General features: G+C 44.3%; 1 protein-coding gene across 1 annotated transcript in view; it reads right to left on the bottom strand.

Moving 5' to 3' along the window:
- The window catches only part of FRMPD3 (FERM and PDZ domain containing 3), a 103,658-nt gene that overhangs the window by 35,270 nt on the left and 42,544 nt on the right, over positions 1–25,844 (bottom strand). The window contains exons 2-5 of the mRNA XM_075539228.1: positions 11,210–11,317; positions 6,864–6,995; positions 5,123–5,242; positions 66–202 (exon numbers count right to left, since the gene is read on the bottom strand). Of these exons, the coding sequence (XP_075395343.1) occupies positions 66–202; positions 5,123–5,242; positions 6,864–6,995; positions 11,210–11,314 (494 nt within the window). The 5' untranslated portion in view covers positions 11,315–11,317. The remainder of the gene's footprint in view (positions 1–65; positions 203–5,122; positions 5,243–6,863; positions 6,996–11,209; positions 11,318–25,844) is intronic.

A 25,844-nucleotide genomic window follows, 5' to 3' on the forward strand; every position in this document is an offset into this window, starting at 1 on the left:
AAAAGGTACCTTTTTCCTACACAGCTACTTGCCTCCCTCCCAAAGGGACTCTCCGTACAACTCACTCCACATTCTTGAGGGAGATCTTCTGACTAGGTCGAGTGGCTGAGACCGTGATATAGATGTGAAGGGCAGCAAGGTCCAAGAGCATCTCCGGCTTAGGGTCCATTCCAAAGCGTTCTCGGATAACATCATTCCGACTCTGTGAGAGAGGGGAGTCCAAACCATTCAGTTAAAGAAGATGCTTCCTCCTCACTCCCCTCATCAACTCTCTTACATCGCAGAAAAGAATTGGGGTCTCAGTAAGACGCCCTACATGGAGGGAGAGAGGAAGATACTGCCCTTGGGGACGATACAGCAGAGGAGCCTGGCGTCTCAGAAACGCTCTTGGTTTCATTCCGCAGACATTGGACAATCTTCTTCTCCCTGACAGACACATTAAGGAGCAACTGGACAAGAAGTCCAGATCGCTGCGAAAGTGAGATATGGTACCCTTTTGGTGTATTTTTTGGCCTTTTATTATAAGAGACTCTCCCACCTTTCCTCTGAGGCCTATATTCATCCCCCAGTTACACAGGGCTACTAGCTCACAAAGAAACAAAGAAGAGAGACATTGGGAGGAATTCTTCATTGAGATCTGGCCTCAAAGCCTACGGTGACAGAAAGAGGGTAGGGATGGGGCAAACACTCTGTTCCTTGAGGTGTGAAAGGCAGTATCAGTGAGGATTCAATCTTGCTTACACCATCCTGAAAAGGATCCGTTGGATCTACTGGTCAAGGACCTGCCAAGCCCCAAACCCAGAGGTTCAAAATTCCACTTCTCAGTGAATCCGTTTTCATTAGACTAGTTGTCCATTTCGTTGACGTAGACTCACAATGTGCTAGGGGACGAGGGTGCCATGATGGTACCACTAATAGCATAGGAGAGACTCGAGAAAGGAATGCTGCATCAATGCTCACCTATGTAGAAAGCCCAGCAGAATCTATAAAAGAATCTATGCTGTTGTTCTTGGTAGGTGCCATTGAGTTGGCTCTGACCCATACTGACCCTATTCAAAATAGAACAAAACACTGCCAGGTCGGTCCTGCGTCATCCTCACAATTGTTCCAATGCCTGAGCCCATTGATGCAGTCACTGCAACAATCCATCTCCTCTTTCTCTATGATAACTAATCAATGAGCTTGGCAAGTCATAGAGTGGAAGTTCAATACACAAAAACCAAAGTCAGATAGTGCAATGAAAAATCAGTGCCATTTATAATAGCATCCAAAATATGAACTATTTAGGGATAAATCCTAAAAAAATGTGAAAAATTCTACAATGAAAACTATAAAATATTGCAGAGATAAATTTAGATGACCTAGATAACCGTAGGAATATACTGTGTTCATGGGTTAGAAAACCCAACATTGCTAAGAAATTAATTTTCTCCAAACTGATAAACAGAACCAACATAATGTCAAGCAGAACCACAGAAGGATTTTTTTTGGGGGGAAAATTTATATGGAAATGCAAAGTATCTAGACTATCGAAAACAACTTTGAAAAAGAGGAACAATGTTGAAAGACAAACAATGCTTGATTTCAAGACATATTCTAAAGCTATAATAATCAGAAGAGGGTGATTCTGGTATAAATACACACAAGTAGAACAGTGGAATAGAACAGAGTTCAGAAACATACCGACACATATATTAGATTCAAAAGTCACTGCCATTGAGTTGACTCTTACTCATAGTGTCCCTATATAGGGTTTCTGTAGCTATAAATCTTTATAGGACCAGATAATCTCATTTTTCTCTTGGAGAGCTATTGGTAGGTTTGAACTGCTGACCAAATAGTTGGCAGCTCAACACATACCCAATAACCATACCATATATAGCCTAAAGCATGTATATATAGCAAAGTTTTTACAAAGGTGCAAAGTAATTAAGTGGAGAAAGGATAGTCTATTCAACAACAGTGGCAGTTCATCCACAGGCCAAGTTGGACATCTTCATGCTTAAAAACAAAACAAAACAAAAAACCCATGACCCATACTTCATGCCATACATGAGGGGGCTTCAAAAAGTTCACAGAAAATTCTATTATCTTTTCATTTTTCCAGGAACTTTTTGAAGGCCCCTTGTATGTTCTTCCCAAATTGATCACAAATCTAAGGTAAAGCCTAAAATGGTAAAATTCTTAGAAGGAAGCAAACAGGAGAAAATCTTTATGAGCTTTGGCTAGGCAAGGATCTCTTAAATATGACACTAACAATACAAACCCATAAACAAACAAATGGGGCTTTATAAAAATTCAAACTCGTGCTTCGTGGAAGATACTATTTAGAGACTGAAGAAGACAAGCCACAGAAAATAACTGCAACAAAGGGCTTGTATTTGGAATACATAAAGAACTTCCAGAACTCAATAATGACCGTAGAAAGAGCCCAATTACAAAAAAAGTAGGCAAAAGACTTGAACAGACATTTTACTAAAGAAACTCGAAGTTGGCAAATCAGCACAGGAATAGATGCCATTAGGGAAATGCAAGTACACACCACAGTGAGTGATACCACTGTACACCTAGGAGAAAGGCTAAGAGAATATTGATACCACTGTACACCTACGAGAAAGGCTAAACGAGAGAATATTAATAGCACTGTACACCTACGAGAAAGGCTAAGAGAATACTGATACCACTGTACACCTACGAGAGAAATTGCAACCCTTATACACTGCATCGGGACTCTTACACATTGCTGTTTACACATTGTAAAGTGACGCAATTAACTTTGGAAAACAGTTTTAGAATTCATTTTGAAAGTCAAAGGTGAGTCTACCATATGATTTAACCATCCCACTCCTAAGGAAAAGAAAGCATGTTCCCGTACAAAGACCGGTACATCAATATTCCTAGTCGCTTTCTTTGTAGTAGCCCAAACATAGAAACGACCCAAATGTTCTGTTGTGCACAACATCACTAGGGGTTGCAACTTGATGGCACCTAATAACAACCACCCGAGTGCCCACCAAGAGGTGAACGGATAAACCAAGTTTTGTTCACCCATACAATAGCATATCACTCAATAATAAAAAGGAATGGACTATAGATAGATGCAGTAACATGAATGAATCCCAAAAGAATTATGCCAAGTAAAAGAAGCTGAATAAAGCAAGTGTGTGGGTGTGCACACATCCCTAGAAAATACAAACTCATCGCTAAGTGACAGAAAGCAGGACAACGGTTGATTGGAGGAACGAAGTATACAAGAGCCTGAGAAAATTTGGGGGAGTGTTGGATATGTTCAATAGCTTGATTAAAGTGATGTTTTCAGGGGTATCCATATGGCCAAATTGATTAAATTGTACATTTTAAAGATATGCAATTTGTTATGTGTCAATTACACTACAATGAGGGTATTGACTTTTTATTTGCTTTTGTGGTTTCTTTCTTCTTCTTGAAATCATTTTATTGGGAGCTTGTACAAATATCATAACATTTCATAGTTCAATCACATGAACCAAGTGCTATACAGTTGCTACCACAATCAGTTTCAAAACATTTTCTTTCTTCTTGAACTCCTTGATATCTGCTTCCCTTTACCCCCTTCCTCCCTCACCTGACCCCCCAGGAACCCTTATTTCATTTTATTTTTTGCCATATCTTACAAACCCAATATATCCATTCACATAAAATTCTGTTGTTCAAACCCTTTGAGTGGGGTTATACAGCCATCCATGCTCTCAGCTCCCTATTCCTCCCTGACTCCACCCCTCTTCCCGTCCCCTCAGGGAACTGTTATTCTTGTTACTGTTTCTGAAGCACTATCTATCTTGGCTTTCATGTATCAAGCGATTTTAAATATACAGATGAATCTATGCAAAATTGACATTATTAATGAAATCAAAACCATAATAGTAAGGGGAAGAGATATTAATGAACTAAAGGATAATTTCGTGGTTCATCAGCGCTACACCACCTCCTGGATTTATCATCCCTTTCATGTGGCCCTTCTGAGAAAGACTGTCCAATGATCTTACAGGTGGGTTTTGGGTCTCCACTACATCTACGCCCCCTTCACACCGATTTGGTGCTATTGACTTTTTTTTTAAAGAAGAAGAAATAGAGCTGAAGTTCATAGCATCATGAAGTGGAAAGACAGGGTGGAGATGGTCTTGTCATCACATTCTCAAATATTAGAACCAAGGCAGTTCCTAGAAGCTGAATACAGCACTGTAGAGCAAACAGACTTAGGAAATTCACAGAGCAAGCACAACTCATTGCCCCCTTGGGTGCTGTCAAAGGAATAGGAGGATAGTGGAGACATGTTCCTGACATTGTAGGCTGTCAGAGGGGCAGGAACGACAACCATGATGTCTCATGGTACCTCCCTCAATGCCATCAACAAAGGCAAATATGTCTCCAGAATGTTTTTGTCTCTTATCAAGTGCTCTGTGGGTCCTACCTAACTTCAATGTATCCAAAAAATGAGCTCATCTTTTTCACCAAATCAATCCCGCTTCAAAGTATTCCCTAACTTGGGGGATGATAACACCCTCTACCCGATACGTATTATATCAAGGCCTACCAATTCTCCCTCTTGGATATTTGTTGAAGAATCCCCCACTACCCTGATTCTGGTCCTCGTCATTTCTCTGGATAACTCCAGTAGTTGCCTGCTTGGTAGCCTTTCTTTGTGATCTTTCTAAATGGTTCCTCTGACTAGGCTATGCTTCTTCATCAAACCTTTCTGTGATCTTACCCTCTGGGGGAAGTTTTTGACCTTGACTGTACTTTAGAGTCTCTTTGTTGTTATTAGGTGCTTGGAACTCAAATAGGCTAGTTAAATCTCGGGACCCTGTAAGAATGTCCAATCTACTAAGATTTCTTGCTCTTGAAAACTGATAAGACCTGTTTGGCAACTTAGATACAATGTGGAGCCCCAGCCAGTCGGGTCACCAAGCCAGTTAATTTGGCCATGGCCTACAATGGCAGCAAAAAACAGGGCCTTCAGAGTTACCTGCAAATTACAGGGAAAGTTTTAAATTTTTATTTCTTTTTACATAGCAGCTTATTGTGATGGCAGAAGTGCTGTGTGCCCTTTGGTGTGCTTGTTTCTCCCCAAACCAAACTCTACCTGGATGTACAGATACTCAAAAGCAGCAGGATCCCGACGCAGCAGCTCCACAGGGTCTTTGGGAAAGAAGCTTATTCTGAAGAGGCATTTCATTCCTTGATAGTGTGTCCGCTGTACCACCTGAATCCCACAGATGGGCCGAAGGAGGAGGAAAAGAGACCCAGAATCAGTGGTTGCGAGGACAGCAAGCCAACTCAGTGACTCCTCAAGGTGAGGTTTGGGGCAGGCTAGGCTGCTGTTTCCCAATTGGTCTCCCACCCTGAAACTCCAATTGCCCTTAGAGCAGTGGTTCTCAACCTTCCTAATGCCGCGACCCATTCATACAGTTCCTCAGGTTGTGGTGACCCCCCAACCATAAAACTATTTTTGTTGCTACTCCATCACTATAATTTTGCTCCTGTTAAGAATCGGGCGACCCCTGTGAAAGGGTCATTTGACCCCCAAAGGGGCTGTGACCCACAGGTTGAGAACCGCTGCCTTAGAGGAAAGTGACAGCGAGCTACATCTTTTCTGCAGTCTTTCTGATACAGAGGGGCTAGATTTTTTGCCATCGCTTATCCTGGTCATGCTCTTGATTAACCATTGGGGCTTAGCCTTCAAAGCACTAGGCACCCCCAAACCAAAACAAAACAAAAACGCTAGGCAGGAAGAGAGGAATCTTGGGAGCATCTCAGCCTCTTGCTGTGGGGTTAATGAGCCTAGGGGCTCAGCATCAAGGAAGGGAAGTTAGTGGCTATAAGCCACATCACAGATGTAAAAGAGCATTGCGGCAGCAGAGGTGAAAATATATATCACTATAATTGTGGATGCTGAGGATGAGTACTGAGGGCCTACTCCTACTTTTGTGAATGTTTGAAGTTTTTCATAGAAAAAGTTTCAAAATTTCCATTCAGAACAAGAGACCAAATGAATCCAAAAGGCCTCTTGAAGATGAGGGTGGGAAGCTTGGGCCTTCCTTCCAGCAGGACACCTACAACCTTCTTTCTTTCCCACCTGTGAGTCTCTGGATTGCATTTAGCTAAGAAGAAAAACATAAAGGTCCACTCCCACCCCCACCTCCTAAGATCCCAATTTCTTCCCAACAGTCCCTGTGCCATTCTTTCCCACTCAACCTGCGATTATTAGCTGGCCCTGGGTGCCTTGGACTCTTCTGGGTGTTTCACCATTAGTAACAAACTATCCAGCACACATAAATTTCTCCAGTATTTCCTCATATGACAATGAAATATACTGGACATCATTTTGTCTTTTTTCCCCCCTATTACCTTGCAAGTTGGTCTAGGTGACATACTGTCCATTCTTGGTCCTAATCCGGACCCATCTGCAAGCCCTACATGTTCTTAGTCTCACTAAATAGCTCTAGTGGGCAATTTTACTCTCTGAGCCTTCCAAATTAGAGCTGGCATCTGAAGGGCCATGCTTCCTCTCAGGAGGCAGAACATTCTTGCAGGTGGGGTTTTTAGGATACAGGAAAGTGATGCTGATCTTCAGGCTCTACATTCAGAGCACTATGCAGTGAATCGCCAGCCCAAACTTTCTCAACTACAGGCCAAGAATACAGGTCTTCATGGGACATTTCTCAAAGCCCTCTGGAGATTGGTTGTACCAACCTCAGTTGAGGACTGTGGGGTCTATCTGTGTACAACATCATTCATTTTCCAAACAGAGAAGGTCTTAGGGCTTCCTCTCTAGTAGAGGCCACATGCGTGTACAATCAAGCAAGGACAAAGGACTTGCTTACGTAAGCCAGGGGCTGCTTGTCCTGGAGAAGTAGGAACTTGTGATTCTGTTCTGGCCCAGCATACTCAAGGACAAGAGCAAAGTGCTCAATGTACCTCAAGGACAGTCGATCCTGGAGTGTCACCATGACATCCTGTGGAAAAGACAAGAGCCCTGAGATACTGACTCACTTCAGTTTGGAGGAACTCAAAATGCTCAACCGGACTGAGAAATATCCTGAGAAGGCTGCAGCTGGGAAAGTGTGGACCCTCGGAGACAGATCTAGAAGTTGCCCAGACATCTATGGTGGCCCAAGCCTTGTGCATCAGGGTGAGGAAAGTGACCCAGGAGTGTCAGAGGCCTGAACTGTAGGGAACACCAAAGGCCCAGGGAGTGGAGGGAGGCGTCTCTGCATTTCGCCTGGCCCTCCTCCCTCCTTTCTCTCCTCCAGTCCTCCCTCCTTCCCTCTCACAGGGAAGTGCTTACTAAGTGGCAGGCCCCGAGCTGGTTCTGCCTTTGCCTTCTCTGGGAAGTCAGAATGTTAACTGGTTTGTCCAACAAGTATTTTCTAAGCCATTCGCCAAAAACAAGAGTCACATGTATATGATTTTATGTGATTAAAACATTTGCTATTTCTGGATTCATAAGCTAAATCCAATGATTGGAGTTATCGGCAAAATGCTCATTTGTGATTGTGGCTGCCTATTATAGATGATCAATTTAGCAACTTGACAAATGTGTCCTCACAGAGGAATTATGCCATGTGTCTTGTGCACAGTCATAAATCTGACGACTTATGAGATCCATCTGCTTGGCTGCCCTACTTTTTTTTCCTTTTTAATAATGGATTTGGTTTAACTCATATGTCCTAAATTATGATTTCAGCATATAATCGATATAAAACATTACCAGCGAGATATAATTGTATAATATATATGGAGATTTCTACATCTCAAACACAGAAACACAAACTCTTTACCACTGAGTCAATTCTGACTCACGGAGATGCCATGTGTTATAGAGTAGTACTGCACTATGGGGTTTTCTTGGCTAACACCTTTATGAAAGCAAATCACCAGGCCGTTCTTCCACGGTGCCACTGAGTGGGTTCAAGCTTGACTATTAACCTTTAGGTTAATAAAACAACTTATACCACCTGGGGACCTGTCTCTCTCTTCCTACCGAAGAGCCTTGGTGGTGTAGTGGTTACACATTGACTGCTAACTGCAATGTCAGTAGTTTGAACCCCCAGCTGCTCTAATGGAGAAAGACAGGGTTTGCTACGTCCATAAAGAGTTAGTCTCAGAAACTCACAGAGGCAATTCCACCCTATTCTATAGGGTCACTATGGGTCAGCATTGACTCGATAGTAGTGAGTTACCTACTTGTCCGTCTATCTATCTATCTATCTATCTATCTATCTATCTATCTATCTATCTATCTATCTATCTATCTATCTTGTTGTTAGGTGCCATTGAGTGGGTTCCAACTGACAGTGACCCTGTGTGCAACAGAATGAATCGCTGCCTGGTTCTGCGCCTTCCTCACAATCGCTATGCCTGAGCACATTGTCGGAGCCACTGTCAACCCAGCATGCTGAAGGCCTTCTTCTTTTGTGCTGCCCCTCAACTTGATCAAGCAGGGTATCCTTTTCCAGGGGCTGCTCCCTCCTGATAACATGCGTAAAGTACATGAGATGAAATCTTGCCATCCTCACTTCTCAGGTGGCTTCTGGCTGTACTTCCTCCAAGACAAAAACCTCAACACCATCAAGCTGATTCCAACTCATAGCAACCCTATAAAATAGGATAGAACTGCCCCTGTGTGTTTTTGAAACTGTAATTATTTTAAAGAAGTCATTTCATTGGGGGCTCAGATAACTCTTATCACAATCTGTACATACATCCATTGTGTCAAGCACATTCATACTTTTGTTGTCATCATCATTTTCAAAATATTTGCTTTCCACTTCCCTCTCCCACCCAACTGTAACTCTTTATGGGAGTAGAAAGCCCTATCTTTCTCCCTTAGAGTGGCTGGGGCTTTTGAACTGCTGACCTCATGAGTTAGCAGCCCAACACATCTACATGACCAGAACAGAATAAATATAAATACACACACACATTCTCTTCTAAATCCCATCTGTCTTCTGTGTGTTAGACTTACAGCATGTTTCCTTTCAGACTAGCTGTCCTACTTTTAATATTTGGGTGTCTGGAAACCTATCTGTGAGTGTTGTGCAAATGTCTATGTGAGGCTCTTCATTGTGACTTTAACATCCTGACCTCCCCCAAACCAGAAAGGAAGACGCTTGCAGATGGGAAGTGTCTGTAGCCAGGGTTGCCAAACAAGCCACTCTGAACACGAAAAGACACGTAGCTATGCATATGTTTAGGAGAAGATCTCTTTGTCGTATCCAAGTCTTTACAGAGGCTCCTGTGTTGCTGGAACTCTGGCAGGGACAGATGAGGTTTTCTTTGCAGTTCAGCTGCACTGGGATTGTGGACAGCCAAGCCAGTGATTGCCAACTGGTGTTACAAGTGTAATAGCCCCTGTGCCAGGCTGTCGATTCACCCAGGTACCTCTCTGGTACAAGTGGCTTGGCAGGCTGTCAAAGTTCCAATAAGTAGCACGCGTACCCTCCACGAAGGCAGCATGAGTTCCCGAGCAAGGAGAACACTGCACCCTCGAAGGTTCGGGCTATCCGGAGGCAACAGTGACAGTAATGGTGTGAGGTGGGAGCATGCTCCGAGAAGTCGCTCAGCGAGGGAGAGAGGGGACTGCACTGCAGTGTGGAGACAGACTATCCAATGGACAGATCAACCCATGAGTAACTGCCAAGGGCAATTCTGACACAAAAAGATCTGCCTACCAGGAGGAGTGATATTTGGAGAACCCCTGAGTGATCTGTTTGGACACTCCCTCCCATAGTCTGGCCCCTCAAAGAAGGAGTTTTGATCCTATCTATGTAGGTTCCTGGCTTGGGAACCACAAACTTTCCAAAGAAACTCTTGGTTCAATCCATGTGGTTGGGGCACAGTGTTTGTTGCTCAACTGGGGTGCTAATGGCACGTTGGGCAAGACCACTCTTTCCCATACAAGGATTGCTCTACTCCCTGTCAGACAACTGGCACCCTTGATTCGAAGATACTACATGCTAGCAGCACACCAAATTGTGGTTCTGATTCAAAAGGCTCTCGGGCATGTCCAGAAGCCCTCTGGGAATGGAAAGAACTGACCCTGGCTGAGAGCCACTGGCAGAGTAATTTCTGAACACCTGATCACTCTTCTTAGCAAAAAGTTTCCCTAGCTTCTAACTGCCATCGAGTCGATTCTGACTCAGAATGTGACGTTATAGGACAGAGTCTAATGGCTCCTTCTGGGTTTCTGAAGCTGTCAATCTTGACGGGAGGAGGGACCCTTGTCTCCTGCAGAGCAGCTGGTGGAGTCCAATGCTCCCGGGAGCAGTTTAGCGAGTAACCCACTGCACCACCAAGGCTCCTTGTCCCTAGATTAGGGGTTACAGCAAAAATATATGTATATGGGTATCTTGGCCCAAGCATAGTTATCTCAGGACACCTGTGGACCTTCCTGGAAAGTACTCCTGGTGTCCAGTCATTTGGACAGTACTGGCTGCATTACACTTTGCCTCCAGGGACAGACGTTCTTCTGGAGAGAGTCAAGCAGCCGCAGCCGCCGCAGCAGCAATAGTCAACATTCTTTTCCCAGAGCAACGTGAACCTGGCGGTTAGTCATATCATCACTTCGACTGATCAAGACAAAGATAATCAGTACAACTTTGAGATGCCTGGCTGAGCTACTAAGGATCCCAGCTTCGTAATTGTTCTTCCTGTGTAAAGAATAGCCAAAGGGGCTGTTGCTGAACCTTTCCCATCTTGGTTGTGTTTAAGATCTGGTTGTTACTTAAAAAGCAAAGCAAGACGAAACGGCTCTCCCCGGAGATTGCATGTGTTGATTTCTGTGTGTAAACTTGTGTAGGTGTTATTGTATCAATAGAGATTGCCTCTGCTTTATAAATGGCTTGCTTAATGATCTTCACACTTGGTGGTTCCTAAGAGTCCCGAAGGGACCAGTGTAACACGAACACGGCGCAGTTCACAAGTAGATGTGCATCTGTGTGTTCATGCATATCCACAGGCGGATTTCCACCTCACCAAACAACGATTCCTCACCCCCCGCCGCCCACTGTGAGGATGGCACTTTTGCAGCCTTTCAAAGCAGCAGGAGCTAAAAGGCTACCAAGTGCCAGCAGTGAGCAGCTGTGTCCAGACTGAGAGGAAGGTGAGGGCAAGCAGGTGTACGTCCTCCAGAGAAGATGTCCCCATCATGAGGAGCCTCTGCCTGTACCTTAACAGTGGTCCGGCCGTCAAATGTGAATGACTTGATCTGCCCATTTTCTAAGAAAACCTTCAGGACATTGGGGATAAGAAGAAGAGCTTCTTTCTTCATCATGTTCTGCAACAGACAGGGAAAGGGCAGGGTTATTTAGATGTAGGCTCATTTAGCAGGATGCTCTTGTAGAAAGGGGAGGGAAGCCAGAGGCGGGGTGTGGAAAGGAAAAGAAAGGAGGGAGAGGAAGCACAAAGCAAAGGAGACAGGCAGCCAATGGTCTGGCAGGTAAAGCAGGCGGGAAAGCAGATCAACCAACTCTCCCAAGACAATGACTCTTCCAGGTCCAAAGTTCATCCCTCATTTGATGCCACGTTCTATTGTGGACCAGAAAGCTCCTTTTGAGCTCACCTCCCTCACCTGACCACATCTCCTGCAACACTAACACACCCACCCTCTCCTTTTCCATCATGCGCTTCCAACATCATGATCCAGGCCACACCTAGGCCTTCCCTTCCCCATTCCCCCTCCCTCGTAGCATCTAAAGTTCTTTCTGATGTGGCCTCCTTAGACCTCTCCAGCATCGTGTCTTACCATTCTTGGTTAGCACACTGCTCTTTCATGCCTCTGTGCTTCTGAATAAGATGTGGTGTGTATTAAGTTCTCACTAAGTATTTGGTGAAGGTGGTTCCCCCTACTTGGAATACCCTTCCTCGTTCTCTCCTTGCTAAACTCGGTATTCATCCCCAAGACCCGGCCCAAATTGGTGGTACTTGCAGCCTCGTCCAATGACCTGACCTGCTCTTCCCCGGCGTTCCTATCGCAGTTTATACATACCTCTCGGCAAATTTCTAGAGGTTTGTCTTTCTCATCAAATGGTTAACTCGGAGCCCAATGACTGGGTTCCTGACACAGTTGGTGATCCACAACAGGCTGCTGAATGAATGAACAGTAGGAAGGAAACCAAGCCAGACACTCTTAAGTCAGCTCTGGCTGATGTGCCCCGTGGAATTACACGCCATGGGGCTTTCAATCTGTGACCTTTCAAAAGCAGGTCTTTCTTTTAAGTTGTCTTTAGGTGGGTTGGAACTGCCAGCTTTGGGGCTAGCAATCGAGCACTGAACTGTGTCTACCAGCCAGGGATTCCAGTGGTGGATAAATTTGTGTTGACTTGAATGGTTACACTCCTTAGAAGGGTTCGACCATTTCTTTGGACCCACATCATTAGCTCTGTATGAACTGGAGGTTGGCATAAGGTAGCCAGATTCCTCAATTCAGTGGACAGTCACTGAGTCTCTATGTCCAGCACGATGTTCAGCCCCATGAGGACGGCATCTAAATGAGAGGACTTGGGTCCTGTCTTACATTCTTGTTACAGTGACCTGGCATACACACATGAATCCACTAGAGAATGATTATTTGACCAAAGCAACCCAAGAAGTAGATATAACGGAGATAAGTTAACGTTTCCTAGAACAGGAGGATTGGAACTTGATTTTGAAGGTGGTGACGGGGGTGGATTGTAAGAGAGATCAGAACAGTTTCGATCAAGGGACTGCCATGAGAATGCATGGGATGAGGAACGAGCACATCCTCTGGGGATGAGGGACGGTTGGCAGGGGTGGAAGCCAGGAGTCTGGCTTGGCTGGGGTGAAGCCAAGGTGGGAAGTGCTGGTATATAGCTCTGGAAAAGTGAAACTCCCTGGCTCGCTCTCTGATCCCGAGAATCCTGCCAAGCACAGAGGCCCCGGATCCCTAGGCTGGTGATGCTCAGCAGTGGCAGCTTTTATTTAGCACACTGGGTTGGACTCAGATAATTACTTAATTGATTTTGCTTAAAAATAGAGTTGGCAAGGAACGCCCACAGGATTTATTTTTGCTGTGGCTGCTTAATAAAGCTTTGAAACATGAAGGGAACAGGATGATAGGATACCCAGGAGTGATCTGGGCCTGCACTCCCCCAGGCTTCAACCAATGGTGAGGCTGTTGTGATCTGCATGGGGTGGGGATAGGGGGATGCTGCTGTTGTGGTACCAGGTAGAGCACAGCTGAGTTGGAAGATTGGAGTCTGTGCCTCAACGCCTATCCAGGAGAGAGAGACAAATACCTCCTGGGGCACTGGAGGTCTGATGGGTCTGGAGTACTGGTAGTGGTATGCGGCTGCATTGAAACGTATGAATAAGAAGGGATTCATAAGGAGAGGGAGAATGGAGGAAAGTGAAGGGATGGAAAGAAGGAAGGGAAGGGATGAGAGGGCAAGTGCGGGAGCTCTTCACTGAGTGGCTTGGTGGTGGATGATTGTTCTGGAATGTGCAGGTTCAACAGGATACATCTGCCTATCACTCCACTACCAATGAGTTGATGCTCACTCAGAGTGAGCCTACAGGATGCAGTAGAACTACCCCTTTGGGTTTCTGAAACTAATTCTTTATGGAAGTAGAAAGCTTCATCTCTCTCCTACAGAGCAGCTGCTGGGTTCTGGGTCTTTCAAGGGCTCGGGCCACTAGTGATTTAGACCTCAGGATGCTTCATCCAGATTGGCAGGGTCTATGCTCCTTTTCCTCCCCTCCACCCTCAACCTCTTCTGCTAGGAATGGCATGGGCATTTGCCTAGTGGCATCCTATGGTCTCCTGGACTTCCCAGACTTCCTCAGGCAGGGATGGGGGGAGGGCACAGAGCAGAATTTGGGAACAAGTGTCAGGAAAATGGGGATGGGAGACACCTGAGTCTTCTAGGCCTTCTGAGCATCTCTGGTTCAAAGAACTCTGTGAGTGCCTGGCTCCCCACTGATTTCCCTGTTGGGCCTTGGATTGTTATGTCTCTCAGCAATTGCAGCTGTGCCTCAGAACATGACTGACAAGGACCTCCTGAGAGGCCAGCCAGCCCCAGCCTGTAAAAGCATGCAAGTGCCCTTAGTGCCAGCTCGCCCCAGCCCCACTGGGATCTCACCAACTTCCGTTGAGTCCTGGGGGACTCTGAGCCCCAATTTCCTTTTGCATAATACACATCTTTCTGCCCTCCCTCCACCTCTTCTCATGTGCCGACCTAGAGCAGGCATCTCACCTCATGAAACCCCACAAAGCAATGACCAAGAGTGGGGACTGCCCAAACCAAGCCCACTGCCCTTGAGTTGACTCTAATTCACAGAGACCCTGAAGGACTGAAGAGAGCCACCCACTGGGGCTTCCAAGGCTGTAATCGGTATAGAAAGCAGATGGGACACCATTCTCCCAAGGAGTGGCTGGTGGGTTCGAACCACCGACCTTTCTGTTAGCTATTGAGCTACCAGGGTTCCCTGTGGGCAAGCTACAATCCCCCAAATTGGCAGCTACATGAACACCACCAGCTCCATGAAACAATGCCACTCAGCAGTAGATTCAATATTATCTCAGTCTGAACCAAGTGTCCCCTCAACATCACCGTGAGTAATCCAGTGTCAAGGAACAGATATCTATTTTGCATCCTATAGAGGGCTGGGAAGGAGCTCTGATAGCCCACTGGTTACACATTGGGCTGCTAACCATAAGGTCGGCCGTTCAAAAGCACCAGCTACCCTTTAGGAGAAAGACTGAACTTTCTACTCCCATCAAGAATTACACTCTCTGAAACTCACAAGGGGCAGTTCTACCCTATCCTATAGGGTCGTTGAGTTGGTATCAACTTGATGACAGGGAGTTTGGTCTGGTTTATACAGGCCTGGAAATCCAGCAGATGCCTATTAAAGATAGTGTAACTTAATGGGAGTCTGGATCATGTTCACTATAAATGCTTCATCCACCTCTCTGAAGTCTTCTCCGGTCAACCAAGTGGAGTTGCAGGCTCACTTCAACGTGAAGAGGGCTTAATCTCACCAGCCGCCCCTCCAGTGCCTCTTCAGCAATCCACTCCTTCCTGCCTGCTTTCACCAAGTCACCAGAACATACTTCCAGAGCATTTGTTGTGAGTGGGAGCTGCTGCGTGAGGATGAAATGCTCGGAAGCTCCATGGGGATCCAGAGTGACGCAGGATATACGCTTCCCCACTATGCCTGAGGCCTCTCTGGACACCACACCCTCCTCACCTGTTTCCCACCTATAGAGCACCAGGGGTCCTCCCACTCCCACTTCTTCCTATGAGGAAGAGTGGACAAGCAACTGCTCCTGAGTGAGAACTTGAAATCTAGACCACTTCTGGTCAAGGGCCCAGGAGACTGAGCTGAGGCTGCTCTTATTGCATCTGTTTCTCCGACTGCCAACAGCTCAGCAAAGGACACCTTCCCAGGATTGGACCTCAACTTGGCCTTCTTCACAGCACTGATGAAGGCAGGTTTGGGGGACTGGAAAAAGAACAAGGGACTGCTTATTTCTCCATCCTTGGGGAAAACCTAGCCTTTGTCAGTGTTGGAATTTAAGATATCTAAGCACACATACACTCTGCCTTCCTGATCAATAAGTCAATCAGTAAGTACTGATTTTCTAGTAGGTGCAAGGTAATGTGCTAAGTGATTCCTTATATAGTTGGTGTGTTCCAAGAAAGCTGGGTGCAGATTGAATTTGGGTACATGGAATCTCTAGGCCTAGGGAGGTTCGCACAAATTCTTGGCTGTTGTTAGGGACCATCAAGTTGGTTCTGACTCATCCATGGACAGCAAAACCCAACACAACCTGATCCTGTGCCACCCTCACAATTGTTGTTATGTTTGAAACCCTGTGTTGACCCACATCCTTGAGGGTCGTCCTCTTTTCTGCTGACTTATTAAATATAATGTCCTTCTCCAGGAACTGGTCCCTCCTGATAACATGCCCAAAGTATATGGAACAAAGTCTTGCCACTCATCTTCCAAGGAGCATTCTTGAGTAATAACTAAACATAATGTTTATATATTTAATTTTCTTAATATGACATATGACTAAACAGTGGTCTTAATTATATCTGGATGTAAGTATCACACAGGATTGACAGTAATGGTCTTACATAGGTCTCAGATATACCCTGTCCCTAAGAATGATGCATATAGCATATATTGTTTCACAGGTGGAAGAAAAGAGGCCTAACACTCTAAAATGATTTGTTCACAGTTCAGGAATAGAACTTTATTATTATTTTAAATCATTTTATTGGGGGCTCTTACAACTCTTATCACCATCCATCCATCCATTCATCCATCCATATATATATTGCCATCATCATTTTCAAAACATTTTCTTTCTATTTGAGCCCTTGGTACCAGCTCATTCCCCCCTTCCCCACCTCCCTCAAGAACCCTTGATAATTTATAAATTATTATTTTTTTCATGTCTTACACTGACCACTGTCTCCCTTCATCCACTTTTCTGTTGTTTGTCAGAGGGTTATATGTTGATTGTTGTGATTGGTTCCCCCTTTCTCCCCCCACCTTCCCTTTACTCTACTGGTATCGTGACTCTAGAACTTTATTATTTTTTGTAAACAGTTTTATTGGGACATGATTAAACTCCAATAGTTAAATCATATCAAGAAGAACTGTACAATCGTTACCATAATCAATGTTAGAACATTTTTTTCTTTCTTATACTCCTCTTTATTAGCTCCCCACTTCCCCACAACCTTCCCTGCTGTACCCCATGAAACCATTAGTCCAGTTAATGTCTCTATAGAATCACCCATCCTGGATTTCATGTACAGAAAAGCACACAGAAACAAGAAAAAACAAGGAGTCAAAAAAACTAACAATGATAAAATTAAATAGGGGGGAAAAACCCCAGCTGAAAAGAAAATTACTCATGAGGGAGGGGAAAAATGAGGAACTGATACCAAGGGCTCAAGTAGAAAGAAAATGTGTTGAGAATGATGATAGCAACAAAGGTACAAATGTGCTTAACACAATGGATGGATGTATGGATTGTGATAAGAGTTGTATGAGCCACTAATAAAATGATAAAAAATAAAATTAAAAAAGAACCATTTTCACAAAAAAGAAAAGAAAATTATTACAAGCTAGAACAACTTTAAAATGGATCAAAAGAGGGGGAGGGGTGGATAAAAGAGGAGCTGATACTAAGGGCTCAAATTGAAAGTAAATGCTTAGAAAATAATGATGGCAACATATGTACAAATATGCTTGATACAATTGATGTATGAATTGTTATAAGCGCTGTAAGAACTCCCAATAAAATGATCTTTTAGCGAATGAATAAATAAAATGGGTTATGGTAGTTACATAATCTGGTGTCAATTTGAGAGGATTTTGAATGAAGGGGTGGAGTCTGGCCTGTCAAACACAATGAGGGCTCTTTGTGCAAATGGCCTTCCCCTGAGAATTCTGGGAGCTCCTGTTTTTCCTCCTTGGAGACGGAGGCACATTCTCTCTCTCCTTACTCCCTTGGAGACTCGACCCACAAGACTCTCTCTGCTCACTCCCTTGGAGACCCTCCACTGACAAGACACGTGACACGACATCCTGGAAGCTGGAGAAGCCACATGGATCTACCCTGATGCAACCAGAACTCTGGAGCCGGAGAAGCCACATAGAGACCACTGTCAGTGCTGAGATGCTTACAATACCACTGGATCCAGAAGACTTTCAACCCACTGCCTGTGTTCCTCCTGCATTCAGCATCACTGCAAGTATTTCATGAGTCTGAAGAGGCCTTTATAGATTCGGATCAGACATAGGGGCTAATCTTGGACTTATGGACTTGATCTGGACTGGGCTGGGACATTTTCTGAATATTCCATTGCTTTTGTATATAAACCTCTTTCTTATATACATATTAATGTCTATGAATTTGTTTCTCTAGTCTACCCAGACTAGCACATAGACCAAAAGGGAGATTAAATTATAAGGTGTTAGATTTTTTAAAAGTCATTTTATTGGGGGCTCATACAACTCTTATCATAATCCATCCATCCATTGTGTCAAGCACACTTGTTGCCATCATCATTCTCAAAACATTTGCTTTCTGCTTGAGCCCTCCCCACCCCCACCAGAAACACTTGATAATTTATAAATTATTATTATTTTGTCATATCTTACCCACTTCCTTCACCCACTTTTCTGTTGTCCATCCCCCAGGGAGGAGGTTATATGTAGATCCTTATTATCAGTTCACCCTTTCCACTCCACTCTCCCTCAACCCTCCTGGTATCACCACTCTCACTCAGCACTGGTCCTGAAGGGACTATCTATCCTGGATTCCCTGTGTTTCCAGTTCCTATCTGTACCAGTGTACATCCTCTGGTCTAGCCCGATTTGTAACTAGAATTGGGATCATGATGGGGGGCTTGGAGGAAGCATTAAAGAACTAGAGGAAAGTTGTATGTTTCATCATTGCTATATTGCACGCTGACAGGGTGTTAGACTTAACCTAGCTATATCTGCCACAATCCACTTTCTTTTTTTAAAACATTTTATTAGGGGCTCATACAACTCTTATCACAATCCATGCATATACATACATCAATTGTATAAAGCACATCTGTACAATCTTTGCCCTAATCATTTTCTTTTTTTTTCCTTTTCTTTTTTACATTTTATTAGGGGCTCATACAACTCTTATCACAATCCATACATATACATACATCAATTGTATAAAGCACAACCGTAGTACATTCCCTGCCCCAATCATTCTCAAAGCATTTGCTCTCCACTTAAGCCCTCTGCATCAGGTCCTCTTTTTTCCCCCTCCCTCCCTCCCTCCCTCCCACAATCCACTGTCTAATGCACTGTGTCTGATAGCAAAGCTATTCACATTATTGGTTCACTTAAAAAAAAGATAGAGCTTTTAAATGGGTCAAAAGGAGGATCAAATCCGATGTTACATTTTCGCCTACCTCCATCCACTATTATTGTCTCTACGGGACTCTCTGGCTGCTAACATTATTCACATCCCTTGACTATGGTCAGAGAGAAATCATCAGAGGCTTAGTCTATATGTGGATCCTATAAATGGATTTGGGGCTTTCACTGCCATGCATAGCCTTCTGCAAATGAGGTGCTCAGAATTTAAACTCAGATATGATTCTCTCCTTTGGATTTGTATTATATTATTTACAATTCTTGGATCTCACTGGTTGGCATGTCTCTTCCACGTGAATTTAGTTGGCGCCTCGCTTAGATGGCCGCTTGTTTGAAGACAAGCCTTTAAGACCCCAGATACTATTCTTTCTGGTAGCTGGACACCATCTAGTCTCTTCACCACATTTTGCTGTTGCATCTATATACTCAGTGATATCTTCATGAGGGTGCGTGTCAAGGAGGGCCATGACATATGAATTAATTGTTAGATTGGGCTAGATTTAAGTGTGAGCCCCAAATCCATTCCTATATCTATGGCTTATGTATGTGTCTGGTTCACCTTAGAGACATCATTGCCATTTTATGTTAGATGACATCATCAATCATCTTTCAGGATTAGAACTTTAGCCCAGGCCTCCTGGTCTTCTAGTTCTGGATTCTACACAAATTTGATTATCCTATTCTGTAATAAATGCCCAAGGAATCAGCTAGGTTCCTGGTTCTTGAAAATTCTCCCATAAATTTGGCCAGTAAACACTGGAAACTCAGTTTTTCTTAGTTGTTCCATGAATGGCGTTGCTCCCTACTCCTCACTGAGTTCTATGTAACCGATTGTTATGGGTTGAATTGTTTCCCTCCTCAAAATATGTATTGGTTTCCTAACTCTATACCTGTGAATGTGAAATAATCCCCTTCTGTATAGTAATATAATCAGTTAGTTGAGGCTATGCCATTGTAGGGTGTGTCTTGAACCTAATTACTTCTGAGTTATAAAAAGAGTACAGCAAGGAACTGGAAACACAGGGAATCCAGGACGGATGATCGCTTCAGGACCAGTGGTGAGAGTGGTGATACCAGGAGGGTGGAGGGGGGTGGGGCAGAAAGGGGAAACCAATTATGGGGATCTACATCTATATCCTCCTCCCTGGGGGATGGACAACAGAAAAATGGGTGAAGGGAGACGTCAGACAGGGCAAGATATGACAAAATAATAATAATTTATAAATTATCACGGGTTCATGAGGGAGGGGGGAGCAGAGAGAAAGCGGATAAATGAGGAGCTGATGCCAGGGGCTTTGGTGGAGAGCATATGTTTTGAGGATGATGAGGGCAATGAATGTACAAATGTGCTTTATACAATTGATGTCTGCATGGTTTTTGATAAGAGTTGTATGAGCCCCCAATAAAACAATTGAGAGAGAGAGAGAGAGAGAGAGAGAGAGAGAGAGAGAGAGAGAGAGAGAAGCAGAGGTGAGAAAGAGAGCACCAACAGGGAAGACAGATGCGGCTATCTGATGCTGACAGAGGAAAATTAATTGACAAGCCCAGGGACTAGGAGCTGAAATAGACAAGAATAGGCTTCCTGTAAAGAGTGACCGTCTTGAAAACACAAAGGGGCAGATCTACTTTGTTCTATAGGGGAGCTAAGCATGAGTCAACTCAATAGCAGAGGCTTTGTTGTGGTTTGGGTTTTTTTTGTAACCTCTGAGGAATGGAGTCTTGGTGGCAATGCAGGTTAAGCACCAGAGTGCTAGCCACAAGGTCAGTGGTTACAACCCACCCACTCAAATGGATGAAAGAGAAGGTTGTCTCATCCCATCAAGATTTACAGCCTTAGAAACCCTATATAGGGTTGCTTGTATTGGAAACAACTTGATGACACTCGGTTGCCTTAGAGGAAAGGAGCCCTGAGGGCACGGTGTGTTAAGTGTTGAACTGTTAAACAAAAAGCAACCAGTTGCTCCATAGAAGGATCATGCATCAATCTGCTTCTGTAATGATTTACAGCCTTGGAAACTCTGGGGCAGTTCCTTTCTGTCCTACAGAATCCCTCTGAATCATAACTGACTCAATGGCAGTAGATTTGTTTTTGGTGTGGGACAGAAAAAAGAATTATCCAAAGAGGTGACGTTTCAGCAGAGCCTTGAAGGAAGTGAGGGAGAGACAGCCAAGGGGATATAGAAAGGAAAAAAAGAGCCTTCCAAGTAAAAAAGAACGGTCAAACCTCTGGGGTAGGAGTAGCACTGACATGCCCACTCTGGCTGGTATAGAATGATGGAGAAGGGGAGTGGGTACAGATGTGATCAGAGGGTCACAGCTGGGGGCTGGATCATGTAGGAACTTGAAAACCATGTTAAGAACTTCGAGTTTTACTCCATTGGAAGATTTTGAGCAGACATGGCCTGACTTGAATTTTAAAAGCCTGCCTCTGACTGCTGTGTGGAAAAGAGAATATTGGAGGGTAAGGGCAGAAGAGAGAACAGTTGGAAGTTTATTGCAAGAACACAGTAAAAAGACAATGGAGGCTTAGGCTAGGATGTTAATAATGGAGACGATGAAAAATGATTGAGTTCTGGATAGATTTTGAAGATGTAGGTTGATGGATCATATATGAGGGATTAAGGAAAAGGGGCGCCAATGGGAAGAATGCAGTGGGTGTGTGCTGAGATGAGAACGGTTAGGAGGCAAATGAGGCAGGGGGTGACTTCAAACCACCATGGAATCTTGAGTCCTACAATCAGGAATTCCTTTGGTTTAAAGTCATGAAGGTCCCTGCCAATTTGGGAAGTTGTATTAAGCCATCATCTGTCGCTAATGCTGTGGTTGAAATGAATCTACTAGATTAGTCAGAGGTGAGCAGGGCTCTAAGTTAAAAAAACAATCCAAACTCACAGCCATTGAGTCAATGCTAACTCATTGCACCTCCCTGTGGATTTCTGACACTGTTTACAGGACTAGAAAGCCTAGTCTTTCTCCTGAATAGCTGCAGGTGGTTTTGAACTACCGACCCTGTGGATCACAGCCCAAGAAACAAACATCCTCCTCCCCTTGGGTCCTGGTCTTTCAGGGCCAGCCATTTCATACCCCACAGAGGTCAGATTGCAAACCTGTTCCACCTGAGTCCAGTAAGAATCCACATCGTAGGTTTTGGCCCTAGCTGAACATTGGAAACACTGGAGACCTTTGAAAAACTCCTAATGGCCAAGCCCCATCCCAGACCAAATAAACCAGAATTCCTGTACATTAGGTGAAGGTTTACCGAGCAGATCATTGATTTTACATTGAAAATTCATATATATTTTGTTTCAACTCATCCACTGAAATCCCCTCAATGCACCTTCACTTCTCCCCTTTCTCCCTGTGTTTCCTACTTCTATTCCTTCTTCTTTACCAACCCTTTGAATGGACAACATAGGTCAATGGTACCCTTTTGATCTTATATGGTTGATTATTCTAACATGGGGATGAGTTCAGCTCCAGACGTGGATGACTAAGGGTCATAGTCTTGGGGTGGTGGTGGTGGTGGTGGTAGTGTGTGTGTGTGTGTCTCAACAGTCACTTCTGACCAGTAAGCTTGGTGGTCTCTTTTATAATTCTGATTGTTGTTCCACACTTCTCTCTCACTCTATCAAGAACCTTCTAAGGAGATCCTTTTTGGAGCAGTTGTTAGTGGTAGCTGGGCACCATCTAGTTCTTCTGGTCTCAGGGTTGTGGCGTCTGATGTCTACGTGGTCTATTTGTCTGCTGGATAGATTGCTTCTCGATATTCTTTGATTTCTGTTACTCTTTTTTCCTCGGATTGGGGAGAGGCCAATAGTTGCACCAGCTAGAGACCAATAGATAGTGGCTCATGAGCTTTTAAGACCCCAGTCACTACTCACCAAAACAAGGCATCAATAATTTAAAAAGTCTCCTAATGATTTCAATGTAAAGCTAAGGGTGAGAACTACTAAAGTAATGAAACCTTCACTTTCCCAGTGTGAGTCAGGAGGGCAATTTGTTGGTAACAGATGATCTAGCCTAATCCAGAGCTGGCAACGGAAGCAAGTGCTTACACTAGTGACTGTTCAGGGCTGTCAAGGAACACCATTGTGCAATGAAAGCCACAGCCACCTGGTGCTCGAAGCCTGGGAAGGGGCCGGTGGGTGGCTGCTGCGGGTTGTGGCAGCAATAACGAGGAAGGGGAAGAGAGTGGATTGGTAGGTATGTTCAGGTAGCTCTACTTGACCCCATCCTCACAGGAGTCCACATGTCCATCCTCAGTGCCACAAACACACCACCAGTGAAACCTCCTTTCTACATGACAGTCACTTTTTCCTTTCTCTGTGATGAGTTACTAACAGAAATCTCCAAGGCACAGTGTGGGATGGATGAGACATCCCTAGAGGCATGAGTGGGTCACATAGTCCCCCCCTTTGTTTTTTGGTATGTGAAACAGAGGCTTGGAACCATAATTTGGTAGCAGTGCTTGAAACTCAAAGTCAAATGGTCTCAGTCTCCAATGAGCGATTCTCCTACCAGCAGGCAGAACTTGGCAGCCTCTTCCTAGTCTGTCATCCACTGGTTCTACCTTGGTCCTGCTTAATGGATTTAGCCAAATGAAGAAGAATTTCAAATGGTCTCCTTTTTTGTATTCACCCTCAGTGACAATGAGAGCATCCAAGATTAAATCCTCTCCTGGAAATACCACTGCAAATGACTTGGATATTTATAGGAGCAAGAGCACGAAGGAGGAAATGGAATTGCCAATATTTTCAGGGATTAGAATCACCTTCAGGTGTCTGCTTTAGCACTATTTTCAGCTGTTTGTGTGTCATTCCTCATTGACCCTTGTCCTGTTGGTCTCCCAAACTCCAGCCTATTCTTGGTCATCAGCTTTGATCTCTGATGGTGATTCACTCACTGCCAGCTGGTCTCGGCTAGATGTCACAGTGTCATGTCTAGCCTTATGCTCAGACACAGATGACGCCTGCCTCGTAGCGCAATAGAAAGGGTTCTTAAAGGCCAGGGAGAATAAGGCTGCCCAGGATGCTGCATTGTGCAAAATGTCCTAACCCATGAAGCACAGAGCAACTGAGGACCACAGGCTGGTACAGCTGAGTTGTACACTGGCTCTATTTCTCCTCCAAGGAGCTGGGAAGCTCATTTTGTAACAGGCACCCTTTCTGGCTAAAACGCATTTTGGCTGCAAACACGGGACTAGAATTGCTAAGTACCTCCGGGGCCACTGCAAGCCCCTTGAAGCAAATATGCCGCTAGCAGCTAGGTGAAATAAGCAATAGGAGAGAGCCTGCTTCTCCCTCAGGGCTGAATTCAGCAGCTGGTGATTCTTTGACCAATTTTTAATTTGCTGGCTCTATTATTACCCATTTCAGGACTGTGATCACTCATATCTTAGCCCAAGTCAGGTGTTCAACCAACAATTTGAGTGTGAAACTGCGTTTTGCTATAGTTACAATGATAGTCTTGGAAGACCATCGTGCATATATATATATATATATATATATATATATATATGACAGAGAAAACACCCTGGTAATAAAATGGTTATATGTTCTCTCTCTCTCTTTCTTTCTCTCCTTCTCTCTTTCGATATGCACACAAAGGTGTGTGTATGAGTATATATAGTTTTGTTAGGTATTGTCAAGTCAGTGGCAGGTTTCTAAAGCTTTGCCAGCTTCCTGATTTACCTTTCCTCCGTCTGGTTGTCTTTGGCCTCTGAGTCTGTTGTTCCCGTGTGCTGCCAATTTGGACTCACAGCGCCCTCTGTGAACAAGTCCAGCTGCTCCATATGGTGTCATTTTTATGGACTCACATGGCAGGATCTTCGCTTCTGCAGTGCTGTGATCTGAGTTTGAACGACTGATCTTTCAGTTAGCAGCTCAGTCTACATATACTCCTGATTCCTCTAACAACCACTATGGGAGCCTAAGATAAATGGAGGGCCATTCTAGTTTCCCTGGACCACCGAAAAGGGGACCAGGAGACTTCAGGACTGTCTAGAGATGAACAGGCCACCTGGCTTCCTAGAGGCACACTTGACCTTCTAACCGCATTCCCCATCTATCTTCAATAGGGATCTTGTACTGCAGTCAGTCAGTTCTGCCCACAGTTCTTTAGACTTTCTGGGCTTTGTTCCCACCACTAGGTTCATCTCATGCTGTCTCCCCTCTATCCTCACCTCTCCAGTTTTCCTCTTGCCCAGCTAAATGTTCTCTCTTCTTTAGGGTCTAGCCGGGCTTCCTTCAACAATTATTATTGAGTACTACTCTGTGTCAGGTGCTGGGGCCACAGCAGTGAATCAAACAGGAGATATGATAATAAGGGGGATTTGATATACATATACTATGTATGTGTGTATAATATCTATCTATCTATCTATCTATCTATCTATCTATCTATCTATCTATCTATCTATCTATCTATCTAGAGAGGCACACAAGGTGTGTGTATCGTGTTGCTAGGTACTGTCAAGTCAGTGTTTGACACATAGTAATATTATATGGTACACTAGAACTGCCCCATTGGGTTCCCTATGCTGTAATATTCAGAAAAGCACATCAAAGGTTTTTCTCTTATGGAGCCACTGGGTGGGTTTGAACCCCTAGCTTTTTGGTTAGCAGGTGAACATATATATATGTGTTTTATTACCAGGATATTCTTTTGCTCATATATATGTACATGTGTATACATATATCTGTGTGCATCTATCTATCTATCTATCTATCATCAGCATCAAATCAAGCACATTGCTGTCAAGTTGGGTCTGGCTCATGGTGACCCCATGCGTTAAAGTGTTCTGAGCAGAAATGCTCCATAGGGGTTTCTTCGCTGGATGTTGCACATGGTTAAGCACTGGACTATTGATCAAAGATTGGCGGTTCCAATCCACCTGG

This window comes from Tenrec ecaudatus, chromosome X, assembly GCF_050624435.1.
Source record: "Tenrec ecaudatus isolate mTenEca1 chromosome X, mTenEca1.hap1, whole genome shotgun sequence".
In the NCBI taxonomy this organism is placed as follows: Eukaryota; Metazoa; Chordata; class Mammalia; order Afrosoricida; family Tenrecidae; genus Tenrec; species Tenrec ecaudatus.